This window comes from Polyodon spathula, chromosome 9 (assembly GCF_017654505.1).
Source record: "Polyodon spathula isolate WHYD16114869_AA chromosome 9, ASM1765450v1, whole genome shotgun sequence".
NCBI classification, from domain to species: Eukaryota; Metazoa; Chordata; class Actinopteri; order Acipenseriformes; family Polyodontidae; genus Polyodon; species Polyodon spathula.
In genome coordinates this window covers 34,023,030-34,046,050 of record NC_054542.1, presented here as the reverse complement: position 1 = coordinate 34,046,050, position 23,021 = coordinate 34,023,030, and the positions used below count along the sequence as shown (strand labels likewise).

General features: G+C 35.8%; 1 protein-coding gene across 1 annotated transcript in view; it reads right to left on the bottom strand.

The window, feature by feature from the left end:
• Positions 1 to 18,679, bottom strand: part of LOC121320696 (integrin beta-like protein 1) — a 90,933-nt gene extending 72,254 nt beyond the window's left edge. The window contains exons 1-2 of the mRNA XM_041259266.1: positions 18,446 to 18,679; positions 14,405 to 14,607 (exon numbers count right to left, since the gene is read on the bottom strand). Coding sequence (XP_041115200.1) covers positions 14,405 to 14,607; positions 18,446 to 18,534 — 292 coding nt within the window. The 5' untranslated portion in view covers positions 18,535 to 18,679. The remainder of the gene's footprint in view (positions 1 to 14,404; positions 14,608 to 18,445) is intronic.
• Between the last annotated feature and the right edge of the window lie 4,342 nt (positions 18,680 to 23,021).

Sequence of the window (23,021 nt, the reverse complement as noted above, 5' to 3'; positions counted from 1 at the left end):
AGGTTCGACATACCATGGCTCAGAGGCCCGGGGCACGTCATGTTTGTTGTAGTCAGACTGACTACGTACCGAAGTGCTGTGTTGGTACTCATTCTCACGAAATGGCAAATCTTTTACAAATCTGGTTTTCTACAACTAAGCAACCAATAAGCCAAAAGGAGAGCACTGAAATCAGTAAGTCAAAGAAATTAATTATGAAAAAAATGAAGACGAACATTTAGAGTGGAGGCTTCATTATGACATCATTTCGTTCTGCATTGTTTGGCATCAGTTTCCCAGATTTGCAGATAAAACAGCAGCTTTATTTGTTGTGAATTCAACATTTCGACTACATCATATCCAGTCTCACAAGAAGATGTCCTGATGGATATACCCAGGTACATGATTGAATTGTCTGACTTTTTGATTTGGGATCTGATGTGTTCAGATCAAAATGCCTTTCACAATCTTTTCAGGTATCACTCAGCATGACTGGTGCTGACTTTGGAGATGCTACACAAGCGACAATGCTCTGAGAAGGATTTTTACTATTTAGCGTTATGAATGTTGTTTTAATAGTGTTTATTATTAGGATTAGGGATGTGAATTTCACATAGTTTCCTATTTGAATACACAGGGTGCAACATTTTTGTGTATTCGATTACCCGAACTCTGTCCCTTACCCTACCAAGAATAAAAGGCAAATGCGTGTGTACAAGCAGACCACATAAGTGTAAGCCAGTAAAGTTTAGCCGGGTTAAAAAAGTGTACAAACAATGTCAAAGAAAAGATTTCTTCGTTCAATACACTATTTCCTTAGGCACACGTTTTTCCTTTTGTTTACTGAATTAAAATACAGAACTCAATGAGAAGCAACATCACAGCGCGTATCTCTTCCAATCGAAGCAACAGTAGTATTGCACAAACCACCAAATAATAATTTTTGCTGTAGTGTATTCAGAATAAAATAACACCTATCATATAGCAACCTAAATATTCTACATCTGTTTAACTCTAACAAATTATATTTATAAAATAATCTTATGTGTAAATATTGTAACCTGGCCAAAACAATATAAAACACATTCCAACATTACAATAACTTAACATTGCTAATTACAACTAGCCATCAAGTACTGACAACAGATGAATCCAAGTCAAGTTTATTCAATAACCTGTAAATAATTCAAAGCAAGGATACCTGGTTATACTTTTAATGGTCAGTGCAAATGTTGATATTACTCCATCCATTCACATAAAGTCAACACTTGATGTTTTACATTGAACAGCAGTCCAGAGCTTAAAAAAGAACTCCTTTCCAACTCCCAAGTTTCTTGCCTTTTCTTATTAGTCACTGCGTTATTCTGCTTAACATTTATGTTCATCATAACGTTAAATTACCTTTCTAAATTTGATGTTACCCAAGTTTGGATTATTTATTTTAGCACTTGTAATATACATTATTTTATTTCAGTTCACACATTCAAAGTTCACCGATGCCATGTTCCCAGAAGCTGTTTCACGACTGGCTAGCAACAGCTGCAGAAGCTGCTGTGTACTGTCATTACAGTGGACCTCATGCAGGGATCCGTTAACATTAGCTAAAAACAAGGCAATAAAATTGGCAACATTTTCAAACAGAATAAGATTACTGTAGAATGTTGTTATTTCAAGCATTGCATAGTTAATTATGTTCCTTACGTTTAATATGCAATACTGACACGTTTAAAAAAAAAAAAAAAAGACACGTTTGCTTCTGCAAGTTAGCTAATAAATAAGGATTTTTTTGTGTACTCGAATATGTAATATTCAAATAGTTTTGTATTTTTATTTTTGTGTAATTGTGTATTTGACTACACTGACCCATCCCTAATTAGGATTCTTATAATTCAGTTTTAGCATTGCTGTGACCATATGGTAACAGCTTGGTTGCGGGTTTGATTGTGAAAAAATGAGTATCATTTGTACGCATACATTTTAAAAGATGCTAGAGCCCATATTAACCAGAAAGTGTACTGCAGTTTGGTAGGCCTGCTCATGTTATTTAAATTCAGACTCTTATATCTAAGATCTTGTTATCTTGTAGCAACAGAGAAGTATTTAAAGATAATACTGGTAATGTATTAAAATAACTATCACATTATAGTATTTTTTGATGTAGAGTTTAAGAAGTATTAAGGTTGATTTATCTTTTAAGATTAACACAATTAAATGGATTGGGTGTTTTTTTTTCTGCTTGAGGTGGCCTTCATGCCCTCAGAAGCCAAGATAAGTTTTTCTAATTAGTCGCGTTTTCAAGCTGACGGCGAGATCCATGAAGTAAAATAAATTATTAAGATATGTATTAGAAGTTATCTTGTAGAATTTTAAAATAGTTTATTACTGTTTTGATTCAGATATGAGAGCCGGTGTTTTTTATAGCTCCATTATTTAATTTAATCACCATAACTCCTGCTACTTTTTTCCACGCTAACCTTTTTTTTTTCTGGCCAATTTACCAAATTACGTAACTGTCGTTTAGCATTTGTAATGCTGAAATCAGGGACGGTGTCCTTGTTTGAGCTGAATTTGTTGAACTGGTGTTTATTTTATTTTCAGATGGGAAATGTTTCTCCTGGTTATTTTGCTATTATCATTGGAAACCTGCACCTCCTGCTTATCATCATCAAACTGCCAGTATTTAAAAAAGGATCTAAAGATCTAAGAATCTTAAAATCCCATATGGGTGGTCTTTTCTTACATTGCACTTTTAGACTGCTCCCAGATGTCATAGGTTTTAAACAATGCGGTATGTTTAACTGGTGTGAAAGAGTTATTTTCATGATTACTGTAGATATGTAGTACATGACGGGCGCATAGAAGAGTGTTGAAAGACGTGTATAGAGTCTGAGCTGTAGGTAGTGTATGCGAAACGAGTTCGTCTACAACGAACGGGGTTTACGTTTATTTATTGTAAGTAACAGATTTGCTGATCAAAAAAATTAACATAAGAACGTATGTCCCAGGCATCCATATCATATATATATATATATATATATATATATATATATATATATATATATATATATATATATATATATACACACACACACACACACACACACACACACACACACACACACACACACACACACACACATGAATAATTTGTTTATTATTGTTATTAATATATAGTGTATTCATATAAATCATTTAGTAGTGGCCGTAAATCAACAGTCAGTTATTCATCATTCAATAGTTCGATGTACTCAAGCTACAGAATAAGAGATTATATATATATATATATATATATATATATATATATATATATATATATATTACACACACACACATATATATACACAGCTGTGAGTGTACAAGAATGCCTAATATTTTAACTGCACCAGTTATCTTATCATATTGACCAAGGCAGTTACAACAATAGTATTTCCATCACATACATAACAGATCAATAATATTAACAATCTGTTTCAATCTACCCAATTCTAAACCAAACTACAGGCCATCTGGCTAAACCCAGATAAACTTCACTCTTTCACAAAAGCTGCATGAGCATCATTTTTAAGGCTTTAGCATCCAGTAGCAATTTCAGAGTTGAGGCAATCCCGAACTCCTGTGGTGAGTGAAGGAAAATAGCATAAATCCTAGCACTCCCATGACAGAAATCGACAGAGGCAATCACTCACTGAAAGATTACATTTTTTCAAGCAAAACTTGCCTACAGGAAGCTAAGCAAGTTGAACACAGCATTTGTTTAAAACAAAAAAAAAATCTACAGAAAGTACTGGCAAACTGTGGGGTGGGTTTTCTTTGGAGGTTGTTTATATATATATATAAAAATTGTGAAAGATCTGTGTAATTGTCGGTAGGTGATACAAAACAGTCAATATGAAAGATGACTTTTTAGAAAGAAAATGCAGTTTAAGTGGGCACTTACTAGATTGAGCTGTAGCAATATGGAAAGTTTAAGAAAACAAAATAAATAAATAAAATAAAAAAAACCTGCCCACTTGGACCCCATCTAAACTTCTTACAGGGCCTATGCTCGGCCTTGCATGAGCTAGCCTCAGAGCAAGTAAAACACAACGAAATTCAAAACAAAAATCATTTTAGTCCAGTCCAGGTTTTTCCTTTCTCCTACCAGTCCACTGTGGTCACCTTTCTAGGATGTCCCGGTAGAGGTTCTTTCAGGGTAGGTATCATGATCACCGGTACTTTTGTAATTTACAGGTGTCTGTATAGTAACTGTAGTTTTGTTCCTTTCAGAAATCCAGGTCAGTATCTCCAGGTTTTGGATCTGCCTTCAGAAGAGAAGTCGGTGCTCTTCTGGTCCAAATGGGAACAACAGGTAAGTTTAGGTTTGATTCTGGTTACAGTCCTGTACTTGAATACTTCACTTTTATTTCCTTTGGTAGGGATTTTTGGAGACCCCTGCAGGTGAAGGGATGTAACCACAGCCCAACCTATGCTGCAGTGTTCTGGTGAATCTAAAATTAAAACACTAAAAAACAGTCTGTGTCGGGTCTTTACTTACTGCTGTGAGTTTGTTCCTTATTTAAAACACACAGTCCATTAGGAACTAATCTGGGTTACTTTGTTCCAAACCAATAAGCAGTTTCAATAACACATAATACTTTTACACAAAACCGTGTTGGTTTAACACAAGGTCTCACCACTGTGTAGACAGTCAATAAATCAAGCCATGCAGTATTTAAAACAGTCCCAAGAACAAAGCAGGTAAACACACCAGGATTCCTACAGTCATACTGGAACACAACCCGTGTTCAAGTCAACCCACACAGGTACTGCGGAATGATAACAGGATGCCACCAACCTCGGAATTATAATTCAATTCTGGTCTTTTTGGTTCTCTCACTGCGTTTTTGCTTCAACCGTGCTGCTATTCCTCAACAGCCCATACAGCCACCCCTCCCTCTCACTATCCGCAGCTACCTTTTTATATCCCATAACTCCCGCCCAAACCAAATCACCTGACTTTGCATGCTAGTGTGTTCATGGGATTTTAACTTCTAATATACATTATGTACAATGACGACAAAAAAAGGTGACTTCAGTTTGGCTGCAAAGGCAAGATATCAGCCCTCCCACTTTTCTGATGTCTTCCCTTTGCCTTAAAGTCTGACCATATGTCACTATATATATATATATATATATATATATATATATATATATATATATATATATATATATATATATTTTTATATTTTTTATTAGAGCCAGCTGCCCAACGTTTCGATATGTTGTACATATCTTTCTCAAAGATATATATGTGCCGGTCCAATGGCTATACACTTGTTTAAAGGCCAGCTAAGTGTACCAGGAATATATCTGGAGGGACTGATCTACAGTATATAGAAAGCCTCCAAACTACTGATGTTGAAGCAGAGCTTATTGTGGGAGTTGATGCTGTTCTACCAAAATGTTAGCAACCTAATGCTATTGTTCTGATTACTGGCTTATGAATACATTTAACCAAGCCTCCAGTACATTTTCCACTCTGAAACATACAAAGCATTACAAATGCCCACTAGTTCCCTTGGTGCAGTTAGTATCCACATGATTGATTAGGGTTTTGTCTTTTCAGTTAAAGCTCTCCTGGTAGACTCGGGCCTGTCCAAAGAAGACCAGCTTGGGGAAAAAAAGTTTCATGGTAATATCTGGTATGGTAGCTGATAAACTATCAGATTCTTACCTTTGCAAAGATCTTGAAAGCCAGTGACCTTTTGGTTTTCTACATCCAATAGTTTCAAAATAAATCTGTCAGTACTTTTTAACCTCAACAGGCTCAGCACATCTGTTACTGGCAACCCGACATCACTGGATGCACAGGTTGAGAGATCTTGCTGTCAGGACCTTCCTTGCCATTGGGAATCCCTTAGGGAGCAGGCTGTTACTCTTTGAGCAGCTCTTGAGAAAATCATCTGGATCAAAGCTTGGCTGCATCTATCAGGTCTTTGAACGCTAATAATGTATTATTACCTTCCCTTGGTGAAGGAGCTCATGCTCTCAGCTTAATACTCCATGGGAACAAGTACAGTGAGATTGTTACTCCTGTATGCTGTGCATTCTAATGCTATGCTGTGCATTATAATGTAGAAGTAAGTCTCCATGATTTTGCCGTGTTTTCCCACTTATATTATGAATTTAGATTGTTGTAACACAGTGAAACAATTGCTTTACCATACATGGATTTTTCCGATTTGCCATGATTTCAACATACCTTTCTACATGTTCGCCATGGTGTACCCCAGAAAACGTTGATAATCAATCATCTTACTGTAGATCTGAAAATACTTAAGAATCAAAAGTAGCATGGCAGTGACAAACTACCCCAACAACCAATGACATATACAATCCATAAATCAAAATACTGAACATCCATTTAAGATATTTTGTTGAATTGTTTCATTTAAGAAAGGAGATTTGAACCAATATATATATATATATATATATATATATATATATATATATATATATATATATATATATATATATATATATATATATATAATCTTCTATCTATCTCAAGGCCTGTTTTAAAGGTTGTACAACAGCGATGTGCCTATTTCAGAAAAAAACTGCCAACGTGTCTTCCAAACGTATCTCACAGTTACACAGTATAAACTTAACAAAATAAATATTTTCAATTGTATTTAACAGAAAAAGCCATCTTTCTACACTAAACGTTGAGATAATACTATTCTGCACATCTGTCTCTAGCACTTTGTGTTGGTTATAGGGTTTTTTTGTATTAAATGTACAGTACTTTAATAAATCACATCTGGTGCGTATATAATTTCTCAGTATAAAAACTTATTTTCAGAAAAAGGTAATTACTTTAAAATTATAAACATGTGTATTCATATTGTTCATAACTTAAAACATTGTTAAATCAAGCACCAATAATAAACTACTAGTCATACTAGCACGAAAACTAATGTTATGTTAGCATATTGAATTACATACCGCTTTGTAGTTTTCCACATATGAAATCCAACATAAAATACTGTACTACTATTATGGCTTTCAGTAGACTTTTGCAATATCATTTTGTCATTTCCACAATGTTAAATAAGAAGCTCTAAATCCAAAAATCCCAAATCCAAAATGTCCCAATCCAAAAATTCTAGGTGATGCAAGAAACTCTTGGCCATAGATGTAATTGAAACCTCAATAACAACACAAACATATTAATATAAATTTTGTTTACAAAATATAATAAAATGCGCCCCCTCCCTCCCCCTGCAATTTCCTTAACAGTGTTTCACTTCTGTATGATACTGTATGCCAACAGTAAATGCTGGCAAGTTGCTGGATCTGTATTTATTTGTCTCAATAATAAAAATAAACAACAATAAAAAAATTATATTGTAACAGAGAGTGGTTATCTATATATATATATATATATATATCTATATATATATATACCTAATATATATATGGTATAGATGACACTATATACTGTATATAACTATATATATATATTCAAATATTTAACAAAAACTACTGTGTCTAACATAACAATTAAATACAGTTTCTGTTTTGATGAACATAAAGGTACATAAAAACAGACAAAAGATTGTTTGATATTTAAACGTACTAGGAAAAGGCTTAAGCGTATACTGGTACCTTATTTACACAGATAGAATAGGTACTTTACCTGTACTCCTAAATGGTCCATGACTTTTCTGTATAAACCCAGTTGTGCCCCTTTTGCAACTAGTGGTTCATTTTTGTTATACGGTACATCGGCAGGAACTTAGAGATACTACGTTAAGAGGCTAAGGTCATACCATGCATCAGAAGAAAAGATGTACAATGCTAAAACCCTCAAATTAGAAAGGGATATGCCTCAGTAGCAGCACCAATTGGTTAACAACAGTTCTCTTATATTGTGCAAGTTACAATCAGTTGGATAAAACCATTATCCTTTACTAATCCTGACAGCCTACCTGTGGTGGACTTAAATGTAAATACTGCCACTTTTCAAATCTATATTAATTCTGTGGTATTTCCTTCTGTGGGTAATTTACTGACATTACAAAAGGCAAAACAAAATACAGTGGAATGAGGGCATCTAAATGTTAGGTTTATACATTTTTGAGGTATTAAGCTATCATTCATATAGACCCCACTGAGGGGTAAAAATAAATTATGGGAATAAGTAGGAGCACAACTCATCCAGGGAGCTTGCACAATATGCAAGAGGCTGTTTCTGTACATTCAAGGAGACTATGCAAAGGAAGACTGTTATATCGAACTTATAAATCATAAGACTGGTCGTCTTAGAATGGAGTATATTGCATAGTGTAACACACAGTACCGTATTTGATTTATAGAGAATGCTGACAACACACAAAATATAAATTACTTCAGAATAATAAATCTGCTTCAGTGAGTGATTTGCATTAAATTAATTTGTGCAAATAAAAATAATCATAGATGCGATGTATGTATAAACATCCAGGGACAATGTGCTTGGCTCAGCAACTGGGTTTAACCATCGGAATTAATCTGGCAGCCCTAAAGGGATGGCGAGGAAATTTGTTTTGACTTATGGATGGGTTTCTGGAGAATGTGGGGTAATGGTAGTTTAGTCTAGAATGTAGCAAACGGAAGTCATGACCTTTGCAATTAGAGGCTATAGCATGCCGAACTATGATGAAGAACAACAAGCTATGAAGCTTGATCCATTTTTTCATGCACAAAGGGCCAGCATTTCAGAAAACTGCTGCTGTAACTGATTTGACAGATGTCTTTTTTGTATTACTATATTGCCAAACTTCACGTAGTATCAGTGTAGAACAGGTAAAACCAATACAGTAGATCACAGCTTCACATGACTTTATAGAACAAGGAAATCAAAAAAGACAGAACAAGTGCAGTATTGACAACTTCAAAAAAATTAAGCTGGAATCTAGTTGGGAGGCAGCTAGTCTAGACAACATCAGTAAATCTAATTTTAAAAGGAGTATACTCCAAACACTAAAATGATGAGTGGATGATAACTAAAGCCTCAAGCATTTTAAGTTGTATAGGACTGATCTGTAAAATGCACTGACAAATCAGATTTGTAAAATGGAAAATATGTAAATGCTTGGTTTTACTTGGCAACAACTGCCTTGGAAATTTCCCCTGATGCACCACACAGGAATATTTCCCAAAACAGTAAGAATACAGATTTGCTAACGTGCAACATTGGCAATGACTCCAGTAAATCCAAATCAAATCTTTAAAGCCGTTTCAGAAATGATGAATACAGGTAAATGCATACAAAATAAATATATTTTTATAAAAATATGTTTCATTATAGGCCAGGGTAACACAAAGCTGCTCTGTGTGACGAAACTACGGATGCTGTTCGTACATTGAAATGAAGCAGAATAGAAAAGAAAATGTTGGCAGTGTCAGCAAGTGAATTTCAAAAGTGTCCCTTCCAGGCCATGGAAAAAACTATATTGACCAAGAGGGGGAATCTGCAGAGGAGTAAAATATATTGAGAAAGGGAATTAAATACAACAGGCACTATTGAATTGATCAACATAGTAGAGAATCATTTATTCCATCTTTGAATTTACAACTGTGTAGGGGAACGTATGTTACTGATGTTGCAAAATTAAGTTTGGCTTTTGTAATTCATTTCTATTTTATATGTCGCTATGCTTTGTCCTATTTTTTTTTTCTTCTATTCGAATTTTGCAAGTTCTCAATGTAAAAGGCAAGTTTGTGGAAAGTTAGTGATAAGGTCACATTCCTTAATTGGGTATGATATATAGAGGTTGTCGATGACTTGTACTCTGTCTGTGTCTTGTAATCTTTTGTAGTAGTATTTCTTATTGGCAGAGTGTGTAGATTGTGAGGATGTTTATTAGAAGGACCAAGAGGATACCAAAGCTGTAATGGAGACAAGTAAAAAAGAAATGTAACGTATAAAAAGGCTTGTTTAGACCAGTGAAATAAACTGCACACTCTGTTGTCTCCGAAATTGATAATTATGCATATGTAATGCCTGGTCCGTCCTGCTTGCTGATTTAGATTTTTAATAAAGCATTAGTATTAAACTGACTGATTGATGTATTAAGCTAATCCTCCCGGGTTGATCCACACAATAAGCAGCTCACCAGTAAGCCAGTTAACACTGACATTTTTATTTGATTTTTGGAATTAAACAATTGTTTAAGAAATGGCTTTCTTTTTATACCCTACATTCACAAGGGGTGCTTTTGTCCAAGATAATATTCTGAATAAACACATATCCATCTGACCAGAAAGACAAAAAACAATGTGGTACATCTCAATGCTTGAATAAGCAGAACGGTCTGCACAAATGATGACCACCTCAGGCAAGCAACTGTGATGAAGGCTGACATCTACTTCTTGTATTTTAAGAAAAAACACTGAAAGGCAAGTAGTAAACAGTGCCAGTGTCAAAACACCTACAGTAACTTGAGCTGTCCACTGGGCAGGGGCAGTATGCCCACGGCTAAAACATTCTCCCTAGAATGCCAGGCCCACTGGGCACAAAAATAAAGCACTAATGTGCCCAGCAACAGATAAGTCACATGTATGGCAGTGTTCACTACAGTATGTTCCTAAAAATCCTAACCAGTTTTTAAGACAGGTAAAACGTTTAAGAAGTGGCATCACTCACTATGATAGTCAGTGTTTTTCCAAAGTTTCTTTTACTCCTGTTCATTGGTTACCGCCTATGACAGTTCGTTGGTTGAGTGCAATTAATCTGTACTGAAAATGCATGTGAAAGCAAAATTGCGTGGTTACATGATACTTGGCTTTCTTTTCTTCCCGTGTGATTTTGTTAACCACAAGATTACATGTTATGCTTTGAATTGCCCAATTTATTATACAACTCTTTCAAATGACTACATGTGCTATAAACAAACTATAAAATAGTGGGATTTTTGTATGTTACTAAATCAGAGAAATTTGCATCTCCATTTCTTGAAACCATTTAAAAAGACCAGGTTTAATGCAGACGTAGCGGCAGAATAGCTGCCTCTGCTGTAACAGTTCTTTAGATATATGAACAGCTGCTTCTAGTGACATTTTTACATAATTACAATGTTATTATGCATAGTTACAATGTACTTAACGTTTAAATTACCCAGTAATTAGAGAGACTTAGGGGCTGATGTAAGGATATTTGCAAAGTGATCTGCGGCTGCAAAATACACATATTGAGGCCAACATTTGCATGTTGCATGCGCAAACCATGTTTAGCAGCCATAAAATGGGACTTTAGCAGCAACTAGAAATGCGGCGTATGTAAAGAATAGTTTTACCTTGCCGTTCTGTACCTGCTATCAAATGAGCACTTTGCCATTGTTAATCAATTTAAATGATACTGAAATGTATTCAAATGAAAAAAAAAGAGCATTGAATTGGGTGGGGATCTGGAGTACTAAGAAGGCGCAAACATTATAATGAGATGGAAGGATTTTGCCTTGCACTTAGGCAATTGCTGACCCTCCAAAAACTTTGGACTTCCTCTTACAAGGTGCAAACCATTGTAGAAGTGAGTAATTAAAAGCTGTATTAAAAAACACACCTTCAGAGACCTGTCATTGGCCGCATGATGGCTGGTACAGTTGGTACACTTCCTGATGCGGCGACGCTTGGCTCTTGTTGAGGACATGCAGGACAACCTTCGGAGGAGAAGGGCAAGGCTCCACATATTCAAACCCAGGGTCACAGCATTGACTTTCTCCACTAAAAATGACCATATGGTCTCTTTTGTGTCATAACTGATGATGGCTGAGACTTTTCTAAATAACTCAATTTCATGCCGAGTGGCCTCAGCCGCAAGGACTCTCAGCTCCTCCTCAGACACGTTTCTTTTCCGTACATCAAGAGGACTTTGCTGCTCTTCCTCCGACAAATTTTTTTGTTTGGTTTGATTTTTGAGCTCCACAAATCTCATACAGCTCCTACTGCTCTCTGTATTCCTAACTCACCTCACCTCTGGGCTGCAAGTGCGACCCCTAATAACCCGATGCACAGGCAGCGCTCATTGCCACCTGCATTATCATAATTCCAGTTCATTATTTGTGTGTGTTGAGTAATTTGCATTCCTCTTAAGCTTGCATAGGCCTGGTCGCTAGGCAATTTGGATTTTTGTTTGCACTATGCCTATCCGTACACCAACCCCTTAATATAAAGTGCTACCACAAATTGTTACTTGTCAGGCACAGTTTACATATTACAGATAGATTTTTTTTTCAGTTTGGTAAGGCTGCAGCTTGAATCAATTCTTGAAGCTCCAGCTGTCAAACCTACTTGTTAGCTCCTCTGACCCCATTTTCAAGAAAGATGTTTGTGTCATGTAAGGTTTGACTTGCTCTGTTGAAGGTTTTGGGGATTTTTATGTTATGCATTAGACATAGTCCTTTTTTTAATAAATATAATTAAAAGTAACGATTCTTTTTTTTCACATTAAATCAGTTACCATATTTTGTTATCTTTCTGGAAAAGGAACCATTACAGTTCCACATTACTGTGCAGCTTAAAACGTGCACGTCAATAACCTAGTTAAAGGAAAATATATCCTTAAGTGTTACACTTAAACATAGTACTTCAGTTGTTTTATGCTATGTTTAAGAACATCTCTCTATTTCAAATTATTCATCTATATTGTTATAGCAACATTTTTAGAGGTATAGCTTTTTTTCCCCTCCCAAAAAATAAAAATCACAAATTCAAACTGATTTACTTTGTTTTTCCATGTAGGTATAGTTAAAACAATGGGTAGATAACAAATCTTTAGTCCTACTTGCTTTGTTGCTGTACTGCTGCTGGGTATGTGAAGATCATTTAAACTCTCCTTTGGGAAATATACAACGTGCTTGATTCCTGCAGAAGTGCGCATTCAAGCTCATAGAAACTTAATGAACTTGTGTGGGCGTCCATTTCTTTGAAAACCAGGACCAATGTGTCAACTCACTTTTTCTGTATCCAAAGAATTGGTATGCATCAGAGTTTGTTTTTCTTTTTTTAAAATAGTGGTTATGAGAGATTTAGGGTAGGGGCCCAGTGGTGCTTACAAAACTATGAGTGAAAGCACATGCATGCATTGTGTACAGCAGGGATAATCTCATGGAAACACAATCAACTCCCATTAATACGAATTTCAAGGGACCAAAAATTTTCTTACTAGTAATTCTTAATACAATAGTCTCAACCAAATGCATATGGTCAGTTTTTATTGACTTTACAGTAACACTGAAATTAACCTTTATTTACAGTACAGTGAAAAGTGTTACACGTTTAGAAATAATGTGCATTTTATTCAAAATATGCTTGTGAGTGAAGTTTTAAAAATTAACTACACATTAAATCTGCATGTCCCTATTATGACCAAAGCTACTTTTAAAATACATCTTTAGCAAGGCATCCATAACTTCAGGGTATTGAGCAAATCAGAAATGCTGATGACTTACTTCCACAGTTTGCTGTTCACAGGTCTGTACTACTGCATTGTTTTTCAGAATGGTTGACAAAATGTTCATGGGAATGTTGAAATCTGCAGCAACATCTTTCTTTTTCTTGTACAGTGGTGCATTAACCACCACTTTCAACACATCCACTTTTATCGGCAAGGATAATGCACGTTTTTTGCACTGCTTCATGGAAATGGCATTGATGCATGAGGACTATGGCAACTTGAAAGCTGTGTCTGTGGCAACATCACAAGATCAGCAGTCCTAAAACAGCACTAAAATACAGTGTAGAGGTGCTAATCTCAATGCAAGTTAATACATTTCTGAATATCCTTTACACTTAGCTGCTCAAACTAGGGGAATTTGTTTGATTTAAATTTTTCTTCCGTGGGGGTCTCCAAATTAATTTGCACAGAGGAAATTCATGTTAAGTGAATTCATATTAGAAGAAGTAATTTTCAATAAGCGACTGCTAAATTTGGCCAGGACATGGAAAATTCAGTAACAGGAAACTGGTTTAATGAGAATTGACTGTACTGGCTGAAAAAAACAACTGTGTTATTAGATTATACAAACACAAAATTGTATCTTAACCTGTTTTTCTAAGTGTTGTAAAAAGCAAGAGGAAAAAAAATTAATTTGTCTTAAAGGAGCTGACAGAAGAGCGACTCTGGACTTGGCTAAACTCACCTTAACATGCATATACACACACAATACATGTGTTGTATTCACTTTTTAGAACCTAATTCCAGGAATTAATGAAAGCATTAATGATAGTAAACAAAAAAGAAATGAGGAAAATTAAATTTGAAGCAACTTGCTATTAAAACACTTGCCATTCCCACTGAAGGAATACTTATTGAAGTCTTTAAACTAGGTACTAGATAGCGTTTGGCTTAACTGAAAGACCCAGAACGTAGCACATACAGATGAATTAAATATTATCTTACCACCACAGGTCTTCCCACCGTAAGTTGCACAGACCCATTCATGGCATTCACAGCGCGGTCCGTAATATTTCCCGGGGTCAGTAACTTGACATATGCATATCCCACAATCACATTCTCCTCTGCCACTGCAAATCAAACCATCAGGAGTTCTGCACCGCCTTTCAGATGATTCTACAGAGAGCTTGCAAGCACCAGAGGCAGTCCTATAACAGAAAAGAACACATATAACTGATTTCATAACATTATCGTTTTATGCATAAGGATCACTGACTGGTTGCATTAAATACCTTTAATGAAAACTCTCCTTTGTGCTCTAAATTGTTTCTTGAGTGCTGCAGAAAACAGCTTAACTCATTTAAGTTAATTCCTTATATATTGAACATTTAACCTTCAGTATTATACCTACATTTCATACAAAGATACTATACAAATAGTCCTGTTTTGATTATCTACAGATATGGCTATGTTTAGATCAATGGAACAATAGACCCAAGCAGGGACATAATCCAAATCAAAACCAGAAAGGTGGTTAGGATCCACCACAGTTTATTGAATCATTAATTATGAATGTACATTATAAAGCTTGCTTTGAAACTAATATGATGCACAAGAATATCCATTGCACTGAATCACCAGATAATGCACCTGTAGCCAGAAATGCAAAAATGCAGGTGAATGCTGAAATATGTTTGTGTTTTACCAGAGAATAGGAGGTTTATTTTAAAGAGAACTAGCAAATATCTGGCATACCACTGTACAGCTTTCCAAAAAAAAAAAATGTACATACTTTCATAGGAGGCTGTGTGGTCCAGTGGTTAAAGAAAAGGGCTTGTAATCAGAAGGTCCCCGGGTAAAATCCTTGCTCACTCACTGGCTCACTGTGAGACCTTGAACAAGTCACTTAACCTCCTTGTGCTCTGTCTTTCATGAGATGTTGTTGTAAGTGACTCTGCAGCTGATGCATAGTTGTGACAGAAATACAATGATTCTTGGTTGTAAATCTCCCTCCTGACCTGTGAGGGCGCTAAGTAGTGAGTTATTTGGACAGGCTGGTCTGACAGTTCTTTCCCAGGGTTGGGAAGTCAGCCAGTCTGGAAGAAGGCGAGACTCTGTTGCAAGAACGCATTGACCTGGAAGGGAAATGACGTGGCAGCCACACATTGGAAAGGCGGTTGCACTCGTTTACCAAGGAGTCATGTGTGACAGGATAAAAGGGGACAGAGAATCGTAATCTGTTCCTTCACTTTGGTTTATGTGTTATTGAACTGAGAAGGATAACGAGAGACCCCTGTACGAGAAAGCAGTATCATGAGTGTTTTTTGTTTGTTTGTCTGTGTGTAATCTTCTTGTTTGTTACATCACATTAGACAGCTAACACGATTCCAGAGCTGTCACTGAGGGCCAGCACTAAAGCTGGAATAGCACCACTACTGTCAGCTTGCTTTAACCTGTATCACCCATCACAAGCACTACTGCACTCACCCAGGACTGGTGACCTGCGTGTATAATTGTGGGATGGATACATTGTTTGGGTTATCTGTAGGGCCTGCAAAAGCATTATTATTTGTTATTGTTGTTATCTGTCACCAGACCTGGATACAAAAACTAAAAACTAACTGGATTAAACCTCTCTGTCCGTTTCATTACCACACTGTATCACCCCTGCACCTGTATCCACTCAGCCACTATGTCACAACAGTTCACACAGCACAGTCTCTGCAAGTCGCCTTGGATAAAGGCATCTGCTAAATAAACAAGTAATAATAATAATAATAATAATAATAATAATAATAATAATAATAATAATAATAGTTTGTGCCTTTGTTTAAATTATGTAACTATGATGCTTTTTTACTGTTTTAAGGAGAGGTCATAAGTGAGAATTATTTTGGTTGTTAATCTTCAGTCCTCAATGGACATTACAAATCCAACACACAATAGTAAGTGAGGCCAAAATGCAAGAAAGGTATAAAGTAGTGCTGCCCCATCTCAGTTGATAAATAGACAGGATGTTAGCCAACAGTGCTGTCTTAATAAAAAACAAAAACAGTTATAAAGTACAACATTTAATGATTGTCATTGGATATAAGAATGAAGATATCACTACTAAAAATAAATGAATAAATAAATAGATATAGCTTGATGACATACTAGTAATTGTACAATAACCTAACACTGCTCTCTTACTACTTTCTATGGAGGCCAGCCATTCTGTTATTACTCAATAATAGAACGACAAATAAAGCATCTGTTCTGTACTGATAAAACGCTTTACACGGATGCTTGAGCCCTGCTCTCAAATAACTGACTGAAGAGTTTCCCTGTTTCCTCATAACATGTCACAGTAATGCTATTGTTTCTTACAAATATGCCTATTTAATCAATAACCAGAATGTTAACATTTAAGACACATCTGCAAAGCCACATAGGGGTATTCTAAACTGTGCCAATCAATGTAATACAAAAACTAAGTTTTATTCTGAATAATTGCAACACCCGGCTATTGAATAAACACATAGGCTTCAAACAGCTGGTATCATTTCCCTTCCAGAAGTGACCTACTCCATATCTACTACCTTCACTTGAACAAGGAGTTCAAGGATTAGAATAAAACCCCATGAAATCTTACTTGCTTTCAGGGGCTCTTTGACTAGCCAATCTGCTTATCAAATATGCCCACTAATTCTGTTATATAATATTCTTTCACACCTGCTTGGCCTAATTCTGGGTAAACAGCATGTCAGCTGCTGTAACAGAAAAAAAAGCAGCTTGCTGTCCAAAATCTATTATTTTTTATCCTCTCAGCAGTTTAACACACATATATATATATATATATATATATATATATATATATATATATATATATATATATATATATATATATATATATATACACACACACACACACACACACATTTGTGTTTCAGTTGATGCAAAGACAGAGAAAAATTGTTAATCTATTAAAAACTGAAATGTAAAACTTATCTTTTTGGTGGTTACATGGGAAGATTGACTTGCACAGCCATGAAAGGTTCGCAAATGAACAGGTTTCAAGTTTAGTTCGATGAAATATGCCAACACACTCGGACTTCCTGTGTTCGAGTGCCACAAACCTTGGCTCTAGTACTTTGTCTTCACATTAGTCTTATTATTTTCCTTTCTAATCTAGTGGTGCACATAACTACCCTATGCAGCCTGCTGTCATTTGATAATTAATTCTACTGGGGTTTTTTTTGTTGTTTTTTTTAATACACCACCACCCTTCTAAAACAAGCAGCTTGTGTTGTGGTCGTGCAATTAGCTCCTACGTCTGTCCCACTACTAGGCATCCTGCTTTATAATACATAACATGCATGTATCACTGGTTTAAAACCAGCAGGCACGTTTGCCTAGCTGCACGATCGGTGAAAATAACATGTCTACTCCTTTTACCGAAAGCAACACGTATTTATGCTACGGTGCAATACCAACATTACAGATACTCGTCAGTGGAGAAGGAAAGGGGATTTTCTTCACAATCCCTGCTGATTCAGATACTGGGAAATTGACGTGGGAATTTAAGTGACTGCAATGCTTACAAACTTCCGTGATTGTATGTTCTTGGTTATTAAAAAAAACAAAAAAAAAACAACAACAACAACAAAAAAAACAAAAACGAAATAAAATAAATAAAACGGATGCGATACTTTCTTTTTGGTAAGGGGTTTTAAAACTTTACCCAGTCCTGCTACAGTTTTCTATCACAAAGTTTACAGTTTGAAACCTTTATACGAGTACAGCTACATTGTTTCCATAACAAGTTAGTACTTTAATCCAATATCGATTTATAATATTTTTGTATCATCCAATGCAGCTTAATAAAAGCACAAAAACAAGTTACAAATATTATATTCTTAAATGTTTCATTAAGGGGAAGGACTAATTTCATCCAAGGCTTTTTCTGGTCTCCCAAAACAAAAACGTGCTTCTGCTCCCATAAGGTTACAGACTTATTTAATAAACAGATGATTTAAAACGCCAGAACAAAACCAAACAACTTACCTCAGTGACTGGGAAAAACTTTGTTGAGCAACTGAGAAAACAATCAAACCCAAAGTAAAAACTGAGTACACTAAAGCCTCTGCAGGCATGGTTAGATCCCAGGGAAACCTGAAGTTAATGCCTCCAGGAGTTTAAACTGTTCTAAACAAAAGGAGAGCAGGGTAAAAAGGCTCAAAGCTTGCCAAAACCGGCTCAACTCTTCAGAGGCCAATAGCTCTCCCCTTGCAAGTGCCTTTGATTAGTTCTGACTGTTAGTACTAGAGCAGTCTGGGAGGAACACAGTGCCAAAAGCAAAAAGTTTAGAGACCAGTCAGGAGGTAATTAGAAACAGTCATGTACCCAGATGGTTGATCAATGGGATGATGTCTTGTCCATCTGGATTTATATTGATATTTTCCATTAGACTATTATGGACTTATTTCAAAAGTGCATTTTTTTCTCTGTATTCCAGGGTGAAGCTGAGACAGTCTAAAGATTTTTACATCTATATTTATGTTTTTTTTTTTTTTTTTTTTTGTATTATTATTAAACTGTTGCCTTTAAAAAAAAAACAACAAAAACAACTACTTTGTTCTTGATATGTCTAACTTCTGTGCTGTTTCTAATAAGCAGGTATGGCACACTTTCAGTTGTGTCATGTATAATGCTCTGAACCTTTACTGATAAACATGTTGTGATTGAGCAGGGGACTGATGGAAACCTTCAACAGTACAGTACTCTTCCTGTGACATTATAGCCTCACTCTAAATAAAGTGGATATAGGTGTGCATCATGAATACCACCTAGCGCTAAGGTTATGAAAAAAGCAGCAACACTGAAAAATAAATACATAAATAGGGCACAATGGCTTACATCCCTAGCATAGACAATTGGTTCTATGAAACAAGTTTGCCTGGTTAAAATAAGGAATTTGAATCAGAAAAGTGGTTTCCTAAAGATATATTTAAATTGCTTGAAAATGCAGTTCAAAATCCTTTAACACCCATGAAAACTTTGGTCTAATACTAAAATTTTAACCAAACCTAACATAAGGCGCAAATTGGTCTGATAACCCTGAATTAGTTATTCCAAAAAAGTCCCTACCAAGTTTAATCAAAACTGGATAAGCTTTTCCCAAGACCAATAACACATGACTGATACTAGACTATAAATCACAGTCCCAGATGTATGATTGCCTGCTTATTTAGATTTAAATTGTCACAGAACCAGCACTCAGCTTAGAATCTTTTTTCTTTTTCTTTTTCTTTTTGTTTTAAAGGCAGGGAAAAAAAAGAGTTCTGGTCACACAATGGGGTTAATTCAAGATTGCAAAGCTTACTTACTATTTATTTTGTATTTATTTATTGCTAAAATAATAATAATAATAATAATAATAATAATAATAATAATAATAATAATAATAATAATAATAATAACAACAGATGTTGAATGTAAATATTACTAGACAAAGACAATATAATAATACCTTTTGATCTCAGAAATAAAGTTATTGGTTATTTATCTGCAGTGTAACAAACCTCGCCACTACAGATGTCTGAATGTTCACTGTTACTATGGTATCGATGGCAGCTCCCTGTTTGCTTGGACTGAGTGTCTGTAGCTGTTCAGCTGATTTCTGAGAAAAACAATTCAACCTGCGACCAACCGCGTTAAAGTAAAAGGACCAGGAAACAGCAGCTGAGCAAATAGAATGCAAGAAGCGCAATTGTAGATTAGAAAGGGTCAGATTAAAACCGCACGTAAGTAATATTGCATGTATTTTGACCACAGAGTGTAATTTAAAACATGATGCTGTCTTTTAAGTTGTATAATGGTAGTCCGCTGCGTGATTCCACTGTGATTTTTGGCTGTTGCAGAAGGAAGACAAGGTCCGTCTGGTGCCAAGGCCGAGAATTAAAAACCTAATATCAGGTTGTGAATGCAGTGATTAACCACGAAAAACATTTTGCTTTTATTGTATTGAGCTGTTACGTTTTCTGCAAAATAATAATACAAACATCGATAAATATAAACAAAACACAGACATCCTCACTCGTTTCCATAGTAACCTACTGTCAGTATCATTGTTGTCATGGAACAGCCATTGCTTGATAGTTTTAGTAACCTCCACATTTGCAGGTGCCTTGGGTACAGTTTGCTGGCGTAGAAACCTGCCCTATTATTTTGCAGGGCACAATTAGCCCAATGTTTTATTTTGACAGCAGTACAGTACGGGATTTTTTTTTTTTTTTTTTTTTTTTTTTTTACTAATATGAAACCTTATCTGTGGAGATATGGACTTTAGGATTAGGCTCATTACTGTCAAAAATGACTTGCAATCTCCCGTTATTCTCTTTTGTGTCAGGTGTTATTTCTTAATTAATTAATCTTAGAATCACAAAAAATTCAAATTGCATTGCGGCCAGTCAGTTATTTTGAGTTGTGCCCTATGTAAGCTTAAGAGCAATACAAATTACTCAACATGATGCACAAATAATGATCAGCAATTATGAAATTGAGGGTCTCAATGAGCACATTGGTCTGTTTAGCGGCCTCACTTGCTGAGTTAGGAGTACAGATAGGTTCTGTATGACATTTGTGGAGCATGAAAATACAAGCCAAAAAATAAATGTCAGAGGAAGGGGCAGTAAAGTCCTCTTGGTGCATGGGGGGGGGGAGTTTTCTGAGAAGGAGCTGAGGTCACTCAGGATGAAACTGAGTTGTTTGGAAAAGCCTCACCCAACACCAGTTATGCTGGTACCCTTAGGAAATCATATGTATTGGCCTGCCTTTTCAGCATGACATACAGAAATTTGCCTACCACTCTGGAAAAGGTGGAGTGGACTATCCCTCCAGACATTCCAACTGTGGTCTGAAAGGAACCAGAGGCAGTAGTGCAGAGAACACAGCACTTTGACATGTGCAGGGATAGCGATCCCTAGATTGACGCGGAGGTCTAGCTCATCCCTCAGTTTAGCTATTAGGTGTAGGATGACCTGCAGAGTGAGATGATAACGCTTTAGGACCGCACCCTCCGGCATCCCAAACAAAGTGACCCTTGGATTATTTTGGTTGCACCCACTTAGTATTCAGATCCCCGCCCAATTCCATGCTCTTGTCTTCATTTGCATGCATTTCAGTTTCATTTTAATTGATTAATGATGTCAAAGTGCTCATTTGATAGCGGGTGCAGAATGCCAGGCGATCATCATTCTTTACATACACCGCATTTTATACCAGTTTTCACTACTTTGGTCCTACTACTTTTTGTAACAATTCATTAATGATCACACGATGATCATCTTTCAGTCACTGCGGTGTTTAGACAACTTTTGTCTTTGTGATACTGTCATTATCTTTGAGACTGTTCTCATGGAAGACCAGTCATTTGTACAGTATTGAATTAGGAAGCATCTGCCAACTGTCCTAACACAGCCCATTAAAACTGATTAGCAACTAGGAGATGCAGGCTATAAATTAGAGAATACATGACAGGAAATTAAAATAGACTACTAGTTACATGAAGGACAGCAGATATACACACGTGTACAGGTTTGCTATTGCAGCAAAAAGGGGATTACAAGGGCAGCAAGCAGGAGGTTGCCTCTCCTGTGCCCCTCCCCCCCAACAAATACACACGCACAAACACACTTTTTACAACATGTTCAAGGGGCAAAGCTGCAGTATCACTATAACTTCTTATTCCTGTATCGTGAATGTTATAAATGTAAATGTAAGCCTAATCATACCTTATAAATAGAAATAACTAAACACTTTAGTTGTGTTTTTTAAAACACACTACAATCACTGTTAACAGCGACTGTCGCATGATTAAAATAAAAGTAGATGAAGAAACAGCAGGCCAGGATCCCAAAAGAAGATCAGTTGCTCCCAAACTGTGTTCTTTTTTTTTTCTTCCGATCAGTGGATTTCTTTTAGATTTTGGCCAAACATGTTACTTGTATTCATTCGGTTTTCAGAATATTACGTATTTGGAATACTAGAATATTCCAAATGCTCTGTATACATACAGGTGGAATTCTATGCCTTTCATAGTCTGTGTTTGCTTGGTAAACGGAATATTCCTTTTATGCCATCAGCGCAGGCATACCTTGCTTCCCACTGCAAACCAAGAGTGCTGATTGTAGTAGAATAGTTTGTTGTTGTAAAGAGCTGGTGGTGTGGATGTATGTTTCTGTTATTTTTGTTTTTGTTTGTTCAGATTTGGAATCTGTTATTTTGAGATTGTGTAGATGCTTGTGGGTCATAATTCAGTTAAACATGTTCACACAGACATGCATGCTAATGTCTTTATTGATATAACAAGGAGACAGATTGAAGATGAGTTGCCCCTGTTTAGCCAAGCACATCGTCAACAGAGCCTACAATAAACAAATTGTACAGTAGAATAATAACCATAGAAAATAAATAAATAAAGCAAATACTGTGTGTGTGTTTGTATAATTGTCATCACATGCATAGTTGCTTTTTCAAAGAGCATTTGACTGAATTTCTGTTATCGAGCTGTAAATTTTAGATGTATATTTGCAGATCTAGCATGTATTGGTGCTTGTTTTCAATATTGTTCTCAAATTGT